We start from the raw sequence: 22,635 nt of genomic DNA on the forward strand, positions 1-22,635 counted from the left end.
GAAACAAACCAAAGGAATGAACAATCTATTTGAAGAAATAATATCAGAAAATTTCACAAATCTGAAGAATGAAATGGAAAATCAAGTCCAAGAGGCTTACAGAACTCCAAATATACAAAATTACAACACACCCACACCAAGGCACATTATTATGAAGATACCTAACATACAAAATAAAGACAGAATTTTAAAGGCCACGAGAGAAAAGAATCAAATTACATTCAGGGGGAAGCCAATAAGAATATCAGCAGATTTTTCAATCCAGACCCTAAAAGCTAGAAGGGCCTGGAACAACATTTTTCAAGCTCTGAAAGAAAATGGATGCCAACGAAGAATCTTATACCCAGCAAAACTTACCTTCAAATTTGACGATGAAATAAAATCTTTCCATGATAAACAAAAGCTAAAAGAATTTACAAAAAGAAAGCCAGCATTACAGAACATTCTCAGCAAAATATTTCATGAGGAAGAGATAAAAAACAAAGAAGCAAATCAACAAAGGGAGGAATTATCCTAAAGGAACTGTCAAATAAAGGAGGAACCAAGATGTGGCAAAAAATAAATAAATAAATAAATAAAATTTTAAATATGAACCAAATGACCGGGAATACAAATCATATCTCAATAATAACCCTGAATGTTAATGGCCTGAATTCAGCAATCAAAAGACATAGACTGGCAGATTGGATTAAAAAGAAAGATCCAACAATATGTTGCCTGCAAGAGACTCACCTCATAGAAAGAGATACCCATAGACTAAAGGTGAAAGGATGGGGAAAAACATACCATGCACATGGACCCAGCAAAAAAGCTGGAGTATCCATCCTCATTTCAGATAATGTGGACTTCAAGCCAATGTTAGTTAGAAGGGATAAGGAAGGACATTTCATACTGCTTAAGGGAAGCATAAATCAGCAAGATATAACAATCATAAACATCTATGCCCCAAACAGTGGCTCATCCATGTATGTTAAACAAATCCTTCTCAATTTTAGAAACCAAATAGACCATAACACAATAATACTAGGTGATTTTAACACACCTCTCTCACCACTGGACAGATCTTCCAAACAAAAATTGAACAAAGAAACCATAGATCTCAATAACACAATCAATAATTTAGACTTAACAGACATTTATAGAATATACCATCCAACCAAGAGCGAATACACTTTCTTCTCAGCAGCACATGGATCCTTCTCTAAAATAGACCATATATTATGCCACAAAGCTAATGTCAGCAAATACAAGAAGATAGAGACACTACCTTGTATTCTATCAGATCATAATGGATTGAAGTTAGAAATAAATGAAAGAGTAAAAAACAGAAACTACTCCAATACCTGGAGATTAAACAATATGCTATTATATGATGAATGGATAACAGAGGATATTAGGAAGGAAATTAAAAAATTCTTAGAGGTAAACGAGAACAAAGAAACATCATATCAAAATCTCTGGGACACTATGAAAGCAGTACTTAGAGGAAGATTTATTTCATGGAGTGCATTTACTAAAAGAAGTAAAACTCAAAAAATAAACGACCTAACACTACAGCTCAAAGCCCTAGAAAAAGAAGAACAGACCAACACCAAAAGTAGTAGAAGACAGGAAATAGTTAAACTCAGAGCTGAAATCAACGAAATTGAAACAAAAGAAACAATACAAAAAATTGACAAAATAAATAGTTGGTTCTTCGAAAAAATAAACAAAATTGATAAACCTTTAGCCACACTAACAAAGAGAAGACGAGAGAAAACCCAAATCACTAAAATTCGGAATGAACAAGGAAATATCACAACAGACACGACTGAAACACAAAACATAATTAGAAGCTATTTTGAAAATCTATACTCCAACAAAATAGAAAATTTCGAAGACATCAACAGGTTTCTAGAGACATATGAATTGCCTAAACTGAACGAGGAGGACATACACAATTTAAATAGACCAATTTCAAGTAATGAAATAGAAGAAGTCATCAAAAGCCTACCAACAAAGAAAAGTCCAGGACCAGATGGGTTCTCAGCCGAGTTCTACAAAACTTTTAAAGAAGAGCTCATTCCAATACTCCTCAAAGTATTCCAGAAAATAGAAGAGGAGGGAACCCTCCCAAACTCATTCTATGAAGCCAATATTACCCTGATACCTAAACCAGACAGAGACACATCGAGGAAAGAAAATTTCAGACCAATATCCTTAATGAACATCGACGCAAAAATTCTCAACAAAATTTTAGCAAATCGCATACAAATATGTATTTAAAAGATAGTGCACCACGATCAAGTGGGTTTTATCCCAGGGATGCAAGGTTGGTTCAACATTCGGAAATCAATAAATGTCATTCACCATATCAACAGACTTAAAGTTAAGAATCACATGATTATTTCAATAGATGCAGAAAAAGCATTCGATAAAATACAGCATCCCTTCATGCTCAAAACACTAGAAAAAATTGGGGTAGTGGGAACATTCCTAAACATTATAAAGGCCATCTACGCTAAGCCCATGGCTAATATCATTCTAAATGGTGAAAAACTGAAAGCATTCCCCCTAAAAACTGGAACAAGGCAGGGATGCCCTCTTTCACCGCTTCTATTCAACATCGTCCTTGAGACTCTAGCCAGAGCAATCAGACAAACCAAAGAAATTAAAGGGATACGAATAGGAAAAGAAGAACTCAAACTATCCCTGTTCGCTGATGACATGATTATATATTTAGAGGAACCTGGAAATTCCACCAGAAAACTTTTAGAACTCATAAGTGAATTCAGTAAAGTAGCAGGTTACAAGATCAATGCTCATAAATCCAATGCATTTTTATACATAAGTGATGAATCTTCAGAAAGAGAAATTAGGAAAACTACCCCATTCACAATAGCATCGAAAAAAATAAAATACTTGGGAATCAATCTCACAAAAGAGGTGAAAGACCTCTACAATGAGAACTACAGAACACTAAAGAAAGAAATTCAAGAAAACCTTAGAAGATGGAAAGATCTCCCATGTTCCTGGATAGGCAGAATTAATATCGTCAAAATGGCTATACTACCTAAAGTGCTATACAGATTCAATGCAATTCCAATTAAAATCCCAATGATGTATCTTGCAGAAATAGAGCAAGCAATTATGAAATTCATCTGGAAGAATAAAAAACCTAGAATAGCTAAAGCAATCCTCAGTAGCAAGAGCGAAGCAGGGGGTATTGCAATACCAGATCTTCAACTCTACTACAAAGCAATAGTAACAAAAACGGCATGGTATTGGTACCAAAATAGACAGGTAGATCAATGGTACAGAATAGAGGACATGGACACAAACCCAAATAAATACAATTTTCTCATACTAGACAAAGGTTCCAACAATATGCAATGGAGAAAAGATAGCCTCTTCAACAAATGGTGCTGGGAAAACTGGAAAACTATATGCAATAGAATGAAATTAAACCCCTATCTCTCACCCTACACAAAACTCAACTCAAAATGGATCAAGGACCTTGGAATCAGACCAGAGACCCTGCATCTTATAGAAGAAAAAGTAGGTCCAAATCTTCAACTTGTTGGCTTAGGATCAGATTTCCTTAACAGGACTCCCATAGCACAAGAAATAAAAGCAAGAATCAACAACTGGGATAGATTCAAACTAAAAAGCTTTCTCTCAGCAAAGGAAACTATCAGAAATGTGAAGAGAGAGCCTACAGAGTGGGAGAATATCTTTGCCAACCATACCTCAGATAGAGCGCTAATTTCCAGAATCTGTAAAGAACTCAAAAAACTCTACACGAAGAATACAAATCATCCAATCAACAAATGGGCTAAGGAAATGAACAGACACTTCACAGAAGAAGATGTACAAGTAATCACCAGATATATGAAAAAATGTTCAACATCCCTAGTAATAAGGGAAATGCAAATCAAAACTACCCTAAGATTTCATCTCACCCCAATTAGAATGGCGATTATCAAGAACACAAGCAACAATAGGTGTTGGCGAGGATGTGGTGAAAAAGGAACACTCATACATTGCTGGTGGGGTTGCAAATTAGTGCAGCCACTCTGGAAAGCAGTGTGGAGATTCCTCAGAAAGCTTGGAATGGAAACACATTTGACCCAGCTATCCCACTCCTTGGCCTATACCCAAAGGACTTAAAATCAGCATATTACAGAGATACAGCCACATCAATGTTCATTGCTGCTCAATTCACCATAGCCAGATTGTGGAACCAACCTTGCTGCCCTTCAGTTGATGAATGGATAAAGAAACTGTGGCATATTTATACAATGGAATATTACTCCGCAATGACGAATGATAAAATTATGGCATTTGTAGGCAAATGGTCGAAATTGGAGAATATCATGCTAAGTGAGATAAGCCAATCTCAAAAAACTAAAGGACGAATGATCTCGCTGATAAGCGGATGAGGACATATAATGGGGGGTGGGAGGGGCTAGCATTAGGTTTAGGGTTAGGTTTAGAGTTAGGCTAAGGAGAACGGTAAGAATGAAGGAAAGAAGGACTGTGTAGAGGGAAAAGAGGGGTGGGAGGGGTGGGAGGTGTGGGAGGGGTGGGGGGGAGGGGAAAAATAAAATAAACATCATTACCCTATGTAAACGTAAAAAAATAAAAAAAAAATAGAAATAAGATAAATGTATTGACTTTTCCTACTTCGTTTCAACATTGTACAGCATGTTCCAGACAATGCAATCAGTCAAGAAAAGTAACTAAAAAGATCCAGGTTGGAAAAGAAGTACCTACGAAGGTACCTAAGTACTTGTATTATTTCCTAATATCAGATACCTAACATAGGTGCCAGCAAAAAGTTATTTCCTAGCATATTATTTCCTAATACAGGTATTTAGTGGTAGAAATTTCCCTTTAATGCTATATTGGTTGCATCCCAGAAATTTTGATATGCTGTTTTTCATTTTCTATTTAAACACAAATAGCATACTGTTCATGTGAGAGGGTGCCCAACTATGATATTTGTGTATGGCTTACAAAATTAACAATGGTTTTTACATTTTTATGGTTGTAAATATTTGCAATGATGTTATGGTTTGGATGTGAGGTGTCCCCCTAAAGCTCACATGTGAGATAATGCAAGAAGGTTTGGAGGAGAAATGGTTGGGCTATAGCCCTAACCTTATCAGTGAATTAATCCCTGATGGGATTAACTGAGTGTTAACTGGAGGAAGGTGGGGTGTGGCTGGAGGAAGTGGTTCATTGGCAGTGGGGCTATGGGGTATATATTTTGTATCTGGAGTGTGGAGTCTTTCTCTGTGCTCGCTGATCATCATGTGAACCAGTTCCTTCCACCACACTCTTCTGCCATGATGTTCTGCCTCACCTTGAGCCCCAAGGAATGTGTAGCCTGCTGAATTGAGACCTCTGAAATGGTGAGGCCCAAAATAAACTCATCCTCCTCTACAAAAAAAAAAAAAAAAAAAAAAAAAAAAAAGTCTACTGGGTTCTTCCCATTCCATCTACTTAGGATTGAAAAAGTATCGATGTAAAATACACATACAAATCACAATTAAAATACAAATTCACAATTGTGTGGCTTTAAGATTGTTTTATGGGTATGAAAGAGGGAAAAGCATTATATTTTTTTGTGGAAATTTGAGGAATGTAACAGTAGATCTGTTGCAAACTCATGAGTTGGGTAGGTTGGCCAAGCTTTTCTGGGTGCCCTCTCTCGCTCCATTGTCTTGTCTTTTGAGCTATTGTCTGTTTTAGATTGATGTTTAGAAAGACTTTGGTGCTTTTATTTTGTGGGATGAAATGATTGCTGAAATGTATCAGATGGCTGGTCATTTTGTGCTTATTCACAGAGTGGTGTATTTTGAGTAGAATACAGATTATACACTGGAAATATTTATTTAAAAATATTTTTTGTGGTTGCTGACCTGTCCAGGAATTCTGTACTTCAGATTACAGTTCTTCAATTATAATTACTTACTGGCAACATTATTCAGATGAAATAATGAACATTATAGTGCTTCTTGCTTGTGAATTCTAATAAACTGAGAAATACTAAAAATTAAGCATTATATAATAGTTCCTGTTGGGGTCAGGTTTGGGGAGGAGGAATGCTGCTGCATGTAACTTTTAAATCTAAAATATCTTTATAAAAAGATGTTAAAGTCGGGGCCAGGGTTGTGGCTCAGTGGTAGAGTGCTTACCTAGCATGTGTGAGGCACTGGGTTTGATTCTCAGCACCACATATAAAGAAATGAAAAAATAAAAAGGTCTATCAACATCTAAAAAAAATTTTAAAATATCAAAGTATCTACCCAAACCTGAGGATATGAGCAGGAGAGTGAAATCTTGAATCTCTATGGAATGCCAATAGCTCTTTGGAAGGCTTCAGAGGGAAGGAGAAGGTGTACCATGGCAGTCCTGCAAATTGGAGAATCTAGGAATTTCCAGCAAGTGCTTACTCCTTATAGGAAAATTGCCCACTCAGGATGGAAAACTTAGAAAAGTCACTGAAACCCAAAGAGGGCTTCACAGCTTCCAGTGTGTGGGTGAGCATAAAAAGACTGTTGGGGTGGGAGAAGGCAAGATTAACTTAGGACTTTCAGGAACACCCAACAAAAACTCCCTTCTTGAGGATAGCAACTCATCCTGAGGGGGGGTGGAACAGAATTAGAACACGTATTAACCATGGTGGGAATCCTGAGAGCACAGGTGTGGAGGGGACCAGGAGAGGAGGCACTGGGAAGGCCCCGAGGACCTGACTCTGAGGGGCCATGTTTGTATTTCATGAAAACAGAAAAGAGCCTTTGCACCAGAAAAATTAGGAAGTTATCCAGGTCTCTTCTTCTTCTTCCCTTCTGTATTAGGACCTCCTTCCCAAAAGTACAGTAATTAATGTCATTTAAACACCAGTAACATAAAAGGGTTGTGGTTAAGCCCATAAACAGTGTAAAAGAATGTAAGAAATGGTTTCGAAAAGCATCGTAATGGACAATGAAAGATTATTAGACGAAATACAACCATATAGTGCACAGAACTATAATATTTTAAAAAGAACTAAATTAAGAAATTAATGGAAACAGTGAAAGAATCACACAAATCAGTAGTAGAAAAGAAAAGACTTTACCTGTAGAAAGATACTGAGAAAGAAATGGCATATCTCAGGAAAGCTAAGGAAATAAAAGGAAAAACCAAAATAAAGACAGTTTTATAAAGGAACACAAAAGCAAAGGTCCCCGTGTAATACTTTGGTACCAATGATTGAACCCAGAGTGCTCAACCACAAAGCCACATCCCAGCCCTTTTTGTTCGATTTTGAGATAGGGTCTTGCCAAGTTACCGAGGCTGATCTTGAACTTGTAATCCTGCCACCTCAGCCTCCTGAGCCGCTGGTATTACAGGTGTATTCCACAGTGCCCAGGTTTATCCAAAATGCTGGAGACCAGAGATAGATTTTAAACTTCATTGAACTTTGAAATATTTTGCATATCTGTGTAATGAGGTATATTGGGGATGGGACCCAACTCTAAACATGAAGTGCATTAATCTTCCACCTATACCTTATATACACATTCCGAAAATAATTATATACAATATTTTGATTGTGACACCTCACGTGAGGAGAGGTGTGAAATTTTACACTTGTAGCATGTCAGTATGCAAAAAGTTTCTGATTTTGGAGCATTTCAGATTTTTAGATTAGGAATGCTCAACCTATATATTAAGAATAGAAAAGAAAAAGCTCAAATTAAGGGAGAAAATTAGAAGCATTAAAGTGAGTTGTAGAGAAGACAAAGTGAATCCAACATATAAAGAAGAAATCTAAATGAAAAAGAACAAGTACTGAAATCCATAATCCATTAAGTATTTTCCTAAAGAGGAAAATTATCCTCTAATAGCAACACCAACATGTTCTAGAGAAAAGCCTTTTGGACTGCTAAGCAAAAGAACCGAGTCACATGGAAAAGACAAAAAATTATACTAGCATCAGACTTTTCTATGCAATACTTGATGTCAGAATTCAGTGGAGAAAGGTATATAAGATTGCTAAGAAATAAGATGTGAGTCAAGGATTTTATATTCTATCATCATGTCTTGTTTCAGTCAGCTTTTTCACTGTGACCAAAAGACCTGATCAGAATAATTGTAGAGGAGGAAAAGTTTATTCAGAGCTCAGTTTCTGAGGTCTCAATTTATAGACTGCCAGCTCCATTCCTTAAAGGCTCCAGGTGATGCAGAACAACCCGACAGAAGAGTATGGCAGAGAGAAGCAGCTCGCATGATTATCAGGAAGCAGAGATCTCCATATGCCAGATACAAAATATACAAAGACATACCCCCAGTGACCTACCTCCTCCAGCCCCACCCCACCGGCCTTCAGTTACCACTCAGTTCTGTCAGGTGACTCATTCACTGATTGGGTTAAGGCTCTCATAACCCAATCATTTCTTCCCTGAACCTTCTTGCATTGTCTCACATGTGAGCTTTTGGGGGACTTGTCACATCCAAACCATAACATGTCTTATGTTGCAGAGATCACACATGTATGAATGGAAGAGGTCGGTTCCTCTGAGCTCTTCCCGAGGAATCAGCCAGAAAATGAGCTTCAGATAACCAAGAAACATTTGAAAAAGCTGAGACCAGTTAATGAGAATATTATGCCATTGTAAACCTGTGGTGACGTGTATGTTAGCACGTATAAGAAGGGGGAAGATACATGAAAATTACAAACTAGTAAACTGCTTTGTAAATAATTCACTGATATGGCCTTAAAACATGAAAGATTTTATCTCACAGCTGAGTGCCACATTCTCAATGTTAGAAAATAATGTGTAAAACTCTTGGAACTTGGCTCTGCTTTATTTCAGCTAATTGAACTTAGAAAACTCACATCAACTTGTGTAAACTACATGGATTCATTTTCCCCCCCCTAAGGCATGTGACCTTGTAATGTTCTTCATAGCTGAATAATCAGTAATGCACTTCATAGTTGAATAATCAGTAATGCATACTTTAGACTTGATGTGCTTTGGAGGTCACTTAAAGACTTCAGTATTAATTTTTAAAGTGATTGTATTTCACAGGTGAATTTGTTGATACACATTGGTAAGATAACTTCCTTGTGAGTGTTATTGACATTGGCTGGTTATCTGCTTTTTAAATTTTTTGCTTTGCATATTGATTTTGACACTAGCTATTGTCCATTTTAATTTTATCAGTTTAGATTTGGCCAAGTAACACCATAGTGATTAATAATAAGTGTGAAGTCATGGATCTCTGTATTATTTGGAAGTACCATGGAAGATCACCAGGAAATTTCATGCATGTTAAATTCTTTTGTGAAAAATTTGTATGTTAAATATACTTAGTTTTTTTCCCTGAAAAATTACTAGTCATGTACACTCAGTGGTTGCTAATCAAGCATTTGTAATAAGGAAATTATTTATGCATTTTAATCAGATTGAGTTTATATCATATTATTTTTAGTCTGCATTAACATGTGTTCTCTAAAAGACATTTACTTAGGTAAACTCCTTTAAGGAAAGCATTATCAGAAATAGTATGAGATTCATTCAGTGTGTTTTTAATTTCCATCAATTTTAAATAAGAAAGTAGTATTAGTGTAGTTATCTACCTGATTTCTCATTGTTTTTTCTTGAGGCTGTTATCGTGGATGGCCAGACTATATTACTCTATTTTTAACCTGACAGTGGGTTGAAGCACGCCAGTTTTACCTCTTTTTTAAAAAATATTTTTAGTTGCAGATGGACACAATATTTCTATTTTATTTATTTTTATGTGGTGCTGAGGATGGAACCCAGTGCCTCACAAATGCAAGGCAAGCACTGTACCACTGAGCCACAACCCCAGCCCAGTTTTACCTCTTGTAGTTTGGAGGAGATAATTTTGAAGTTCTCTGCCTCATTATTAGTTTTATTCATCTAATAATTTTGTCTTTATGATACATTGAGGACTATTTTACCATTTTGCTTAATTTTGATTAGTTTTTTTTTGTTGTTGTTGATGAATGTTTCATATATTTTGGACAAATTCCTAACATTTTGAATAGTTCAAATATCATCTGTAGTTAGAATAGAGGCCTATTCTGAAATCACTGATTTCTACTGTGGTTTAGCCTTGGTAATGGTCTAAGTATTACTATTCTCACCATATGTAATATTTAGGTATGTTGAACTGTATGACAAGGTGAATTTAAAATCAAAACTGGATACATAGTGGATTGCAAGCTGTAGTGACCTGAGGTCATTTTTTGGTTCTCTAAAGGTAGTTTTGATTATTTATCCTTGACACTAAGTTTTAGCCTGCAGTCTGTAATCTTGCTTCCTCAAATGTTGTAAGATGAATACTGTTCTAGAGGTATGGCGCCTGTTGCTGAAGATTAAATATGGAGCTCTGGTCAACTAGTTGTAGAGAGTCAAAGTCATTACTCTTTATTCAGTTGTTTTTTAAAGACTAAATGAGGATTTGTTTATGGTATAAGGTATTTGGGGCTTACATTTAAGCCTGTACTGCACCTTCTTAAGTAAGTCAGTTGTGTTATGAATAAATTTCACGTCATTCTTTTACCTCTGATATTTGTTAGTTTTTCTAGTTTACATAAAATCATAAGCATATTACTGTAATTTTGCAAGATTTAGTAATGGTTTAGTAACACTATACTAATAAAAAATATAATAGACCTCATCAATTATTAGACCTTTCTGTGTTTTAAAATCTGTTGCTGTATGAAACTTTTATGTGTCTGGAAAATTTCCTTTTCTTTATATGGTTAAGTTATATTTAATTTAGTTATTGCTGTGTTATTAAATCACTGCAAAATGTAGTGGTTTAGACAAGAACAGTGAATTGTTATGTTCATGAATCTGTAACCCATACAAGTCTGTGTTAGCTGAAGTGGTACTGAAGAACTTCCCTAATGGCTCATTCATGACAGACAAGTTGGTGCTAGCTGTTTAGTGGGAACTCCCCCTGAAGTTCTGAGCTGGGAGCTGTGTGTATCCTGTATGGGCCTCCACAGGCTGTTTGGGCTTCCTCACAGCATGGTGGCTAGGTTCTAAGACAGAATGTCCCAAGAAGACCAGGTGTAGCTGTGTGGTCCTTTCAGGCCTATCTGTGGTGTCATGTAGCACCACTTCTACTAATTCCTTTCTGCCTTCACCTCTTTGAGATATATCATTCAAGTTTTTTGTGAAGAACACTAGTCTGGGTATTAGGTAAATGGTGTATTAGTTACAATTAAGACTTAACAAATCACCTGTTTTTAGATGATAAAATTGTTTCCTGTTTTTGTCTGTCGTATGATAATACTACTCTGAGCATTTTTTAACATAGAACTCATTTGTCATCACTTTGTTGGCATTTCTTTAGATACAATAGCTATGTCAGAAGAAAATAACATTTGTAAGAATGAAGTAAGAAATAAGTCCTTTCCTGCTAGCAGTAGTAAGGAATGAGCAGGTAGTGTACCGCCAGCTGTGTTTAAGATTTATTCATTTACCTGTGATCTGCGGCACTGACTGCCATCCACTTTCATCTTTGTTAGTCTGCTTTGCATAAAGCAGATTCTTATTCTAACTTTGCATTTCCTTGACTACTAGTGAGGACAATCATATTTTAGGTTTAAACCAATCTATCTCTGTTACACGTATTGAAACATTGTACTTTAAAAACATTGTTTTCCAATTATTCATCTCTAGTGTATAGAAATAAACCAGGGCTTCCTAAACTCATTTTTTTTTTTTTTTTTGAGATTAGAGTTCTTTTATAAATTATTTGCTTGGTCATGCCACTTGGTTTTTTTATTGGCATGTCCACAATTTTTTATTGATTAATGTTGTTGATACATAAAGATACTGATTCTTTGCAATAGCTTGTAAGTATTGTAGGTATTTTTGCAATATTTTATATTCATTTTGACAGATACATAGTGTCATAAGGTTGCTCCCTTGTTTAAAGCTTTAACAACCTGTTTGAAATCTTTGTAGTATAATAAGTATAGTAAGAATATCATTTAATGACTAGTCTTTTAATGGTCTAAATTCTTAAATACACTTGTGTTTCTTTTTTACTATTTTGTCTTTTCTGTAACAGTAATGTACTCCTTAAAACTTTATACTTTGTGGAGTTTTTCAGAATCTGAATGGACAAAAGCCTTCAGTCATTGTATCTAGCTTGGAAGATATGTATTGTATTTTCTCCACTTTATTTTAACATTGAGGAACCCGAATCATAGAGGTTATTTTGTCAAGTAAGGTGGCCTTTATACTCAGGTTTTCCTGACTGTTTCTCAAGTTCTTTAACAACATCTTATGTTACCATTCCATTTATTCAAGTGCTTCATTATCTCTAAGAATCCAGTTTTCTTTGTTCTGCATTTCTCTTTTTAGCTTTTCCCTTATAAGTGGTTTATATTTTTGTTGCTATTAATCAAGAATTTTTTTTCATTACATGTTATAGTGAAAATTATGTTGTTTTCAGTCTTTATCCAGTTGCTTTATTAGGCGTCCAAAAGAAAGAGAACACTAGTTGTAGTGTAGCATGCTTTTAGACTTGAATTCACAAGTGCTAAATCTAGGATGTTTAAGAAAATATTTATTTTAGTATAAAACTGAGTAAGATCCCATATTTGGTGTGTATTAAACATATTTTTAAAAGGAGCTAAATCATTTGTGATTCTGAAACGAACTTTGAGATGAAGCTTGATTCTGTGTTTCTGCTAGCAGGAAAGAATAGAGTTTTTCTGTTTCTCTGGCAAGTGAGGTCTGCCTAAGGTGCTGCTCTCAATGATGGGCTGTGTCCTCCCATGTTGCAGCAGACCTCAGCAGTTCACCATCAATTTCTTCTTCCTGGCTTCTTGTCTTGTGAATTCAAAGAATGAACTCCACAGGCCTGGATGAGTGAGTGTAATGAAAGGATTTATTGAAGAACAGGAACAAAACTCTTGCTGTGCAAGAAGGGACCCAATAGCAGGTTTTCTGTGCCCAAGCGTGCTAGTCTAGGGGTTTATATAGCACAAGGTTCAGTGTTATTGGTTCACATTTATGCTAATTAGGGTTTGAAATTGTACTCACAATGTTGATTAGCCCTGAATCCATTCAGGTTTGCCTTATTTCCATTTTCTTCCTGCTTGGGGAAGGAGGAGGTTGCAGTCATTGAATTGTGCGTGCTCTGTGGGGTATCTGCAGCTGCAGTGCTATGTGGAGTGCTCTTGTGTAGCAGCCATCCCCACTGCGTGCAAGCTGGGCAGCTATGGCGTGATGGGGTGGGCTTGCCCTGGCTCACCTCAGCACTGGCCCACTTTGCTTCAGGACCGCCATGCAGCATGGCCGGCTCCACATCACCACAGTCTGTGCTCCAACCTACCTGGGCTGCCACTCTACTGTTCTACCACTTTGCTACCACTTCTTGGAAGGGATCATTAGGCTGGCAGTGCTGCTTGGCAGCTGGGGAGCCATGTCAATTTTATTTTCTTTGTACTTATATAATTACTCATTTTTTTGGCTTCTTGCTATTTATATTGAAGTCTTATGTTGTGTTCCTTTGTGAAGGAGGTTTAAATAGATTTCCTTCTTTCACCATCTTGAGTCTTTTTTTGTTCCTTATCAGTTAGGGTAAGGAATGTATTATTTTGTTCATAGAACTTTGGAGAGCTTTAAAGTAAGGAATAGTGAACTTTCTGCAAAGTGCCATCTAAATAGACCATTTGTGTTGATTAATACTGTAAATCAGACATGTAAATCAAAGGACAAAGACAGATAGTAACAAGTGTTGGTGTAGCAATTGCAGCTCTCATTTTAGTGAAAAGTAAATTGATACGAGCACCTTGGAAAACTGTGTGACAATCTCTGAAGGTAGCAGTTCTACTCCAGGTTCATACCCAGAGAAATGAATGTGCGTGTTCATAAGACCAGGTACAAGAATGTCCATATAGCTTCACTAATCATAGTACCCACTCTAAATAACCAAATGTCCATAAGTGGAGTGGATACAGAAATGTTTTCATCTTCACAAAATGGGATATTATACAACAATAAAATAGAACTCTTTACTTAAATAACACCTATAGTCCACTTCTACTTCATTACATGAAGACCAGGCAATATTTTTTAATTCTTTTGCTATACCTTTGATCTCCCCCCTTTTTTTCTTGATAAATTCAGCAAGTTATTTTATTAATATTTTTCAGAGAGCCACAGGGCTTTTTTTTGGTATTCTTAAATTTGCTCTAATTAGTTATACATGACAGTGGAATGCACTTACTTTGGTACACTATACATAAATGGAGTATAATTTCTCATAACCATTTTAATTTACTTTTCTTTCATTGTATTTTCTACCTTAATAGTTTCTGCCTACATCTTTCCAATTTCATTCCTTTTGTCTCATTTTGGTTATTTTGTTTTTGTTTTAGCTTTTTATGTTGGGCATTGGGCTCAGCTATTTTTTTTTTCTTTGATTTTCACTTAGACATCTATACATTGTATAGACATCTATTTATACATTGTATAATTAATTTTTTTTGTATCCCATAGATTCTATGTAGTGTTTTTACTATTTTTAAGTTCTGCAATTTTGGTTTGTTTTTCCCCCACTTTTAGGTTGCTTAACAGAGTTTTAAAATTTTTTAGATAAAAACAAGTTTTGGGTTCTTGATGTTTTTATAAATTTCATTTTTCATTCTCAAAAATGATTTTTAATGGATTTAAATAAGGTTTTTTTTTGTGGCTAATTTAAAGGAACATTTCAGGTTTAGTCAAGAAAAAGGTTTATTTCCTTGTTAAATGTTTCTAAGGAAAACATGTACATCTGCACACATGGGTTTGTTCATCCTTTTCTTCCAATGTGTTTTATAAACCATTGCTCATACAGCCTGTACGTGTGTGTGTGCAGGGGAGTGAGAAGGGGGGTGTTTATTTCGTAGTCTGGTTGTAGGCTCCTTAGAGGTGTACTATATCTTGTTTTCTGTCATTATGCTTTCTTCATCTTAAAGACCATTATACTTCTTTGGTATATATTGTCACATCTGGTGTTATATAAAAATAGGGACTTTCCCCCTCTAATTAAAAAGGTTTATTTTATATCCCTTGAGTGTGAAGTTTGATGTGTACACATAACATCCAATCTGTTATTTGTATTATTTAGGCCTTCTATATCCTCATGTCTTTTTGGCATTCATGGACTTAGGGGTATAATTAAAATTGTTACTTCTCACATCTTCTGTAGTTTTTACTTTAAAAAGGGGTTTGCTGGACTGCATAGGGTACACCATTCATAACTGTATTCATTGCTGTAATTAGTTTGTTAATAATGGCCTTTGACATTATGTTCTTTGTCTTGTGTACCATGTTTTTGGCTAAATTCTGCCTTATATATCAAAGAAGAATCATGGGATACCTTAAATATCAGGAATATGTTACCTGTTGGTCTGATATATGTACATATTAATAAAATTTTGTATTGCCTAAAAAAAATGTACATCCAAAGTGCAATTTACTGGGTTTGGTTTGGTTTGGTTTTTGAATTCAGATCTAAGAAGATTAACATCTGCCAGGTGTGGTGGCACATGTCTGTAATCCCAGCAGCTCAAAAAACTGATGCAGGAGGATCACATGTCTTAAAGAAGCCTCAGCAATTTAGTGAGCCCCTGTCTCAAAACACAAACAAACAAACCCCAAACTCAGGAATGCAGCCCAGTGGTTAAGCACCTAAGCACCCCTGGGTTCAATCCCCAATCCAAAACAAAAGAAAGAATACCTACATAGGCTCTTGTCAGCACCAGACAAGAAGGGTACAGAATATTTCCCTCATCTCAAAGAATGATCTTTGTCTTGCTCAACAGCTCCTTTGTTGAGCAAGACTTTCCCACCCAAATTTTGGCAATTACCGATGCCCCTGTCTACCTTAGTTTTTATTTTTTATTGGTTCTTTTTAGTTATGATGATAATAGGATTCATTTTGACATAATTATTAAGGCATGGAATGTAATTTGTTCAGTGCTTCCCCTTCTCCATCCCTCCTCCCTCCCCCTGTTCCCTTCCCTCTATTGATCTCTCTGCTGTTTAATTAGTGTCTTGTGTATGAATATACATGATGGTGAGATTCACTGTGGTGTATTCATATAGTACATAGGAAAGTTAGGTCAGTTTTGTTCTGCTCTCTTTCCCTATCCCATCCCTCCTACCTTATAGATTTACTTTCTTCAGAATGTCTAAGAAATGGGGATCACAGTGAATATAATGTTTCGAGACTGTTTTTTTTTTCACTTAACATTATGTACTTGAGACTCATCCATGTTTTTGCATATAGCAATAATTATTGCTTAGTGGTATTTCATTATGTGAATGTACCACATTTTATTCACATACTCAGGAAGAACGTGTGTATTGCTTCCAGTTTGTGACTATCATGAATAACGATGCTATCAATGTTCATGTATAAGTATTTTTTTTATAAACACAAATTTCATTGCATTACATATAGTTATGTATTTAATATTTTTGAAGCCACCAAACTGTTTTCTAAAATGTTGTACCCATTTTTCATTCCTATTAGCAATGTAGAATGAAATTCTAATTGTTCCATACAGTCATCATTTTTCACTTTGGTCATTCTAATGAGTGTATAGTAGAATCTCATTGTTATCTTAATTTTCATTACTGTAATGATTATGATATTGAACACACTGAGCATCTTTTCAGATGGTGATTGACATCATTGGTGAAATGTCTATTGAAATACTTCACACATTTAAAACAACTTTTGAGAGTTGTTCATTCAAGTATTTTCTGTTAGTATGTGGCTTCTTTTTCTTACAGTGACCTCATAGAGGAAGTTTTTATTTTCATTAACTTTTTCAATTATTTTTATGGACTGCGATTTGGGTTTCATATCTAAGAACTCTTCCTAATTGAAGGTTATGAACATTTTTTTCTTTTAAGAGTTTGTAGTTTTATGTTTTGTTTGATTGTACAATCTGTTTTGGGTAAATTTTTACATATATGGCTTAAGGTTTAGATTGAATTTAATTTTTTTTATGTGAATATCAAGTTTTTGCATCTTTGGTTGAAAAAAAGTCTCCTTTTTTCAAGACTTGCCTTTGTACTTTTGTCATAAATTATTTAATTTTATTTCTAACCTCATGTTTTGTTTCCTTGGTTTGTATGGCTATCGTTTTGTCAGTACCACATTGTTGTGATTATTATGGTTTTTGGTCAGAAAATCATTATGTGATTTTCTGTCTTGCCCCAGTTGTTTGACCAATTCTAATTCTTTTTATTTCTGTATATTTTAGAGTTAACCTGTCTATATCTACAAAAGAAATCCTGTCATTCTGACTGAAATTGCATTAAATTTTTAGGTCAGTTTGGGCAGAAATGCTATCTTAACATTTTTTTCCTCTATCAACATGGAATGTCATTAAACCTTTATCACTATTTTATATTTATGCAATTTTCTGTGTAAAGAATCTGTTTTTGTGAGATTTAATCTAATTTGTTTTTGTATCTATTGAAAGATGGTACTTTACAACTTTACAAACACTGTTTTCCAATTACTCTTTTCTAATGAGTAATTAGAAACCCACTTATTGTGTTTTTTTTTTTATATTCCTTGGAGATTTTTTACAATCATTCCAATTCCATTGTTTGTGTATTAATTTTTCTTATTGGATTGGCTACAGGTTTCAGTAAAATATTGAATCATGGGTGAGGAGAGTGGACATACTTGCTTATTCCTAGTTTCTAGAAGTATCTAGTGAAATATAATATTAGCTGCAGTTTTTCTACATGCCTGTTTTGAGATTGAGGATGATCCCTTCTATTCCTAGTTTGCTGTGAAAAATTTTTAAAACCTGTGAATAGTTGAATTTTGCCAAATACTTTTTCATTATCAATTGATTATCATCATGTAAATTTTCTTTTTATATTCATCATGTGATGTATTACTTTGGCTTTTCAAATGCTGAATTGGTCTTGGATTCCTGGAATATTTTGGTCATAATATCTTATTCTTCTGATTTATTGCTGGATTCAATTTGCTTATATTTTGTTGAAGAATTTTTGCATCTGTTTTTCCTTTTCTGTGTGTAATTAACCGTTCTTATGTAACTGATTTACTTGGATGTTTCTCTTGCCTATAAGTGCTTGTTTAATGATGTTTCTTTTAGATTGATATTACGTTTTACCTCTACTTTATTATTTATTTATTTTTGATTGGGTGGTGACTTATTCCATTCGTAATGCTCTAACAAAATACCTTAGGCTGACTGATGAATGAACAACAGAAATTTGTTGCTTACAGTTCTGGAGACTGGGAAGTCCAAGGTCAAGGAGCCAGCAGACATGGTGTATGGTGAGGATGCATTCCTCAAAAATGGCAACTTGTTCATGTCTTCTCGTGGTCAAAAGGGCAGACAAATTCCTTGGGGCCTCTTTTATGGGGGTACCGGACCCTTTTGTGAGGGTACAGCCCACAAGAGCGTATCACACCTCCCTATAGTCCCATCGCTTAATGGAGTCACGTTGAAGATTTCAACGTTAAAATTTTGTGGGTGGAGAAAAACACTGAAGACAACAGAAGATGGAGCCAGATTTTCATTAGCTGAAATCTTTAGATGCTCATTTAGTTTTTGTCTTTACATGAAATAGCCTTGTATGAATCTTGCCCACCGTGTTCTGTAGTTTTTGAAATGTGTTATTGAGATTTTATGTAGAAAAAATTAGAGGTTCCAGTTTTCTAGGGTTCAGTTTTGTAGTTTCTTTTAGTATTTTTGTTACCTTATTGATATTTATGTCACGAAATCATCCCTTTACTAATTTTTACTAATGTACTGCAAGTATATTCACTAGTTTTATGTGGTTCTTTTTTTTTAGTTTATTGTGTTTTATTTCCATATAGAATTTAACATTCCTTTTACTCTCATTTCTCATACTTTTTCTATTTAAATAAATAATTTATGAACATGTTCTTCACTCTGATAGAGCTATGAATCTTTCAATCTGCCCTTCCTCTTCCTGTACCACCCCCTGCCTTTTTTATTAAAGCATTATGATTATACATAGTAGTTGGATTCATTTTGACAAAATCATACATGCAAGGAATTTGTTTTCAGTCCCTGTTTTCTTCCCTTTCCCTCCCCTTAGTCTCCTCTTTCTACTTTACTCATTTTCCTTTTACTCTTTGTTTTTAATTCATACTTTCTAAATATTCAGAAAAGGGTGAAATTCCCTGTGGCATACTTATGTATGCATATAATGTGAGTTTGTTAAATTCATTCTGCATTTCTTCCCCTTTCCTATTCCTTTTATTCCCTGGCTTTCCAATCTCCTCCTCCTGCTTCACTGATCTTCCCTGTATCTTTATATGATATCTGAACTAGTAAAGACTGATGTTTCTGTGGTTTTTGTTGTTGTTTGGTACTGGGAATTGTACCCAGAGGTACTTTACCGCTGAACTACATCCCAAGCTCTTTTTGTTTTTATTTTTTTATTTTAAGAAGGGATCTAAGTTGTTATTTAGAAACACATACATGATTGTAAATTTTTCCCACCTGGCAATAGAATACTTGGTGTAAAGGGACCATGGCATGGCAGAAAAAAATATCGAGCTTCTAGAGTCTTCCTGAAGCACATAGTGTTTATTTTCCTGGCTTCTATTTATTGGCTCTCTGTGTGTCTTTGGTATTTGTGTATCAATAGAGCACTTGAAATAATAACACAGTTGCCCATTAAAAGGGAAAGTAGCACTCTTTTTTTAAAAAAATTAGATTCATATTTATTTTTCTTTAGTACATGTAAATGTAAATACATTTAAAATACGAATTGAGGTATAATCACGATTGGTAAGTCTAGAACAGAGATTTGGGTCTTTTAATTCCTTTTTTACTTTATTACTGAGGTTCTTCATCATTAATAGCTATTCTAAATTGTGTTGTCTTAAGTAATGTTACAAAAATAAGTTTTTCTTTTGTGTCATGTATTGGGTATTATCTTCATTTCGTGTTTAAAAGCTCACATATGTGGACTAGAGATATAATCTCAGTGTGTACAGGTTTGCTCAGATTGACATCTGAATGCAGTTGTAACTGCCAGCTGCTTTAGTCCTTCATTGCCACACACTGAGTTGTTGACTAGTCAGGAGGTGGGCTTTGTTACTCAGCTGGTCTAGATTCGAATCCAGCTCTGAATTTAGGCACATTGCTTACCTCTTCAGGATTATTTTTTCTTTATAAAATAGGAAAACTACTGTCAATTTTTATGGCAAAGTTTTAGGTTTAAATGATAGAATACATATAATAAACAGTATGAGGTCTGGAACAAATTAAATGTAAAAACAGTAGCTAGTACTTTATTTCTTGCTGTTATAATCTGTTTACTCTGTGAATTGAGACTGCCCTGTTTTTTTCGCATTTTCTCAAAAAGATTTTTCAAATGTCTTCTACAGGATTTCGTCTCCACAATCATCCGTCTCCTTGATAGCCCCTCAACTTCCATCAGAGCAAAAGCCTTCCTGGTACTTTTGTATATTGTGATGCACAACCGTGAGATGTTGCTGCTCGGCTGCCAAGCAAGGTATGATTTTCTCTGATGGCTTCATCAATAACTTCCAATTTGGAGCTTGGTTTATTAGTAGTTTTATATGCATTTTACAGGATATTTCTTGGCCTTTATGCATCTGGTATTGACTACATTTTTTCTAAAATTTTCCAAGAGTTTAATATATATGTCTTATAATCTTAGCTTAGAAACATAGAGGACCTGAGAAGACTGAATCTGAAGCAGGGTGTGGAAGGGCCTGGGGTGCTCTAGAACTGAGCACACTCTGAGGCAGGGTGTTCAGTTGGTTGTGGTTTGCACTTTAGGGAGTCATTTTAAAACCAATGCTTTTTTTTTTTTGCTTGTAAGATTGTGGAATGAGTAGCTAAAGACTCCAGAGGAGCAGTCTTATGAGGTAGGAAGAAGAGCTGGGTGGGAGTTTATGGACCTGTTTTGGGTTGTGGCTTGTTCTTTTGTGTTCTCTCTCTCGCTCGTTCTCTCTCTCTCAATGCCTTACTCCAAAAGGAAGAAATAACCCTGTGTGTCCCTAAAGTTCCCTTTGATCTCTGATGCTTTATGATTAACATTGTTTGAATAATCTGGACCATGTTTGGTTGAAGCCCAAAGGATTTATGAAAATCTGGTTTAATGTCCATTTCTTCATCTAGGTTTTTACTTGTTCTAAATACGAAGAGAGTTTGTAATGCTGAGATTGATCTAGATTAGGAATTGGTACACTTTTTTTTTCTGTAAGTATCCAAAAAATTCATATTTAGGCTTTGTGGGCAAAATGGAAAAATTGTGACTTTTATGTTGATATTTATATAATAAGACAAATTTCTCTATGTCTTTTAACTGACAGAAAAAAAACAAAATTGAGTATGTTTTGAAAAACTTTTTGTAATACAGAGCTAATAAAAAAATTCTTTTTATGGGGGAGATAACATTTACCCTAATTGGTCATATTTAGTGTCTCCACCATGAAGTCACTTTTAGCTGTTCATCTCTTAATGCTGATATTTGGTGTGATCTTTGACTGATCTTCAAGAATGTCTTTTCACACAGATAAGTGCTGACAAATACTGCTATCGATTCATGAGTATATGGTTTTAATTGAACATACTGGTCACATGGAAGGCATTTGCAGAATTAAGTGATTTTCTCTTGATGTTTGCCTTTTAGCTTGTCATTATATTAATCACTTTTAATTCAAGTTTATTTAGAATGCCCTAACAAACTTTCCTTTATCTCACCGTTGGGGTTTACTTCTTATATCCTTCTTTATTTTCTGTTTCTTGTCTTTAAAATTGATGTTTTGTATATTTTATTTTGTTTTAGATTGAAAGGTGAATCCTATTCCCGTTAGTTCATAGCTGGAAGTGGAGGTATCTTGTGTCCATTACTTTTCAACGACCTTAACAGTGACTGTGCTGCCTTTGATCTCTCCTTGTGTCTACCATTATTTTCTCCCAGATGAACTAAGTTTCTCAACTTGTGTTTTTATGTCATTTCTCACACTCAGTCTGGTCTCTGTGGAGCAGCTGAAGTGTCTTCACACAATGACTCATCTTTTGTTTCTTCTCTGCTCAGACTCTTCTGGTACCACCCAGTCACAAAATGGAATAATACCCAGGCTCCTCACCAGGGCCCACTCTGCCTGGCCTGGTCCAGTTCCTGCCCATCTCTTAGCCCTTGTCTTGTACAGTCTTTTTGCTCATTTGCTTCCAGTATGCAGTTTTTCTTCTTACTCTTGGAATATACTAAGCCTGTTGTACTGTTCTTAGGTCTTTCCCCAATTGTGGTTCCTGTGGCTGTGATCTCTTCCCTCAGGTGTTTGCTTGGCTAGCTGCCTCGGGTCATTCAGGTGTCTGTTCTTCAGAGAGCTTTTCAGATCAGTCTATCTAAATCATTTCCTGTAACCCCAACTCTAAAGACTGTTTAACTGGAAGGAATAAAACCACTTAGACCCTCAGAGCCTGGGGATACATGGTACTTCCAGTCCTCCCAGGGACCTGCTGTGACTTCTGTGTCTCTGGATGAATATTTAGAAACTTCTCAAGTGGCAGGAAGTAGCTGGTCTGAAGGCGCATCCTGAGCCTGACTC

General features: G+C 35.3%; 1 protein-coding gene across 10 annotated transcripts in view; it reads left to right on the forward strand.

Moving 5' to 3' along the window:
* The window catches only part of Ulk4 (unc-51 like kinase 4), a 623,492-nt gene that overhangs the window by 143,089 nt on the left and 457,768 nt on the right, over positions 1–22,635 (forward strand). For all 10 annotated transcript variants that reach the window (XR_007105971.1, XR_007105973.1, XR_007105972.1 and 7 more), the window contains exon 23: positions 20,440–20,567. Coding sequence is in view for 7 of the 10 variants with exons in the window: in XM_047532456.1 (XP_047388412.1) it covers positions 20,440–20,567 (128 nt within the window). In the remaining 3 variants the exon portion in view is untranslated. The remainder of the gene's footprint in view (positions 1–20,439; positions 20,568–22,635) is intronic.

The sequence above is a fragment of the Sciurus carolinensis genome, chromosome 17, assembly GCF_902686445.1.
Source record: "Sciurus carolinensis chromosome 17, mSciCar1.2, whole genome shotgun sequence".
NCBI classification, from domain to species: domain Eukaryota; kingdom Metazoa; phylum Chordata; class Mammalia; order Rodentia; family Sciuridae; genus Sciurus; species Sciurus carolinensis.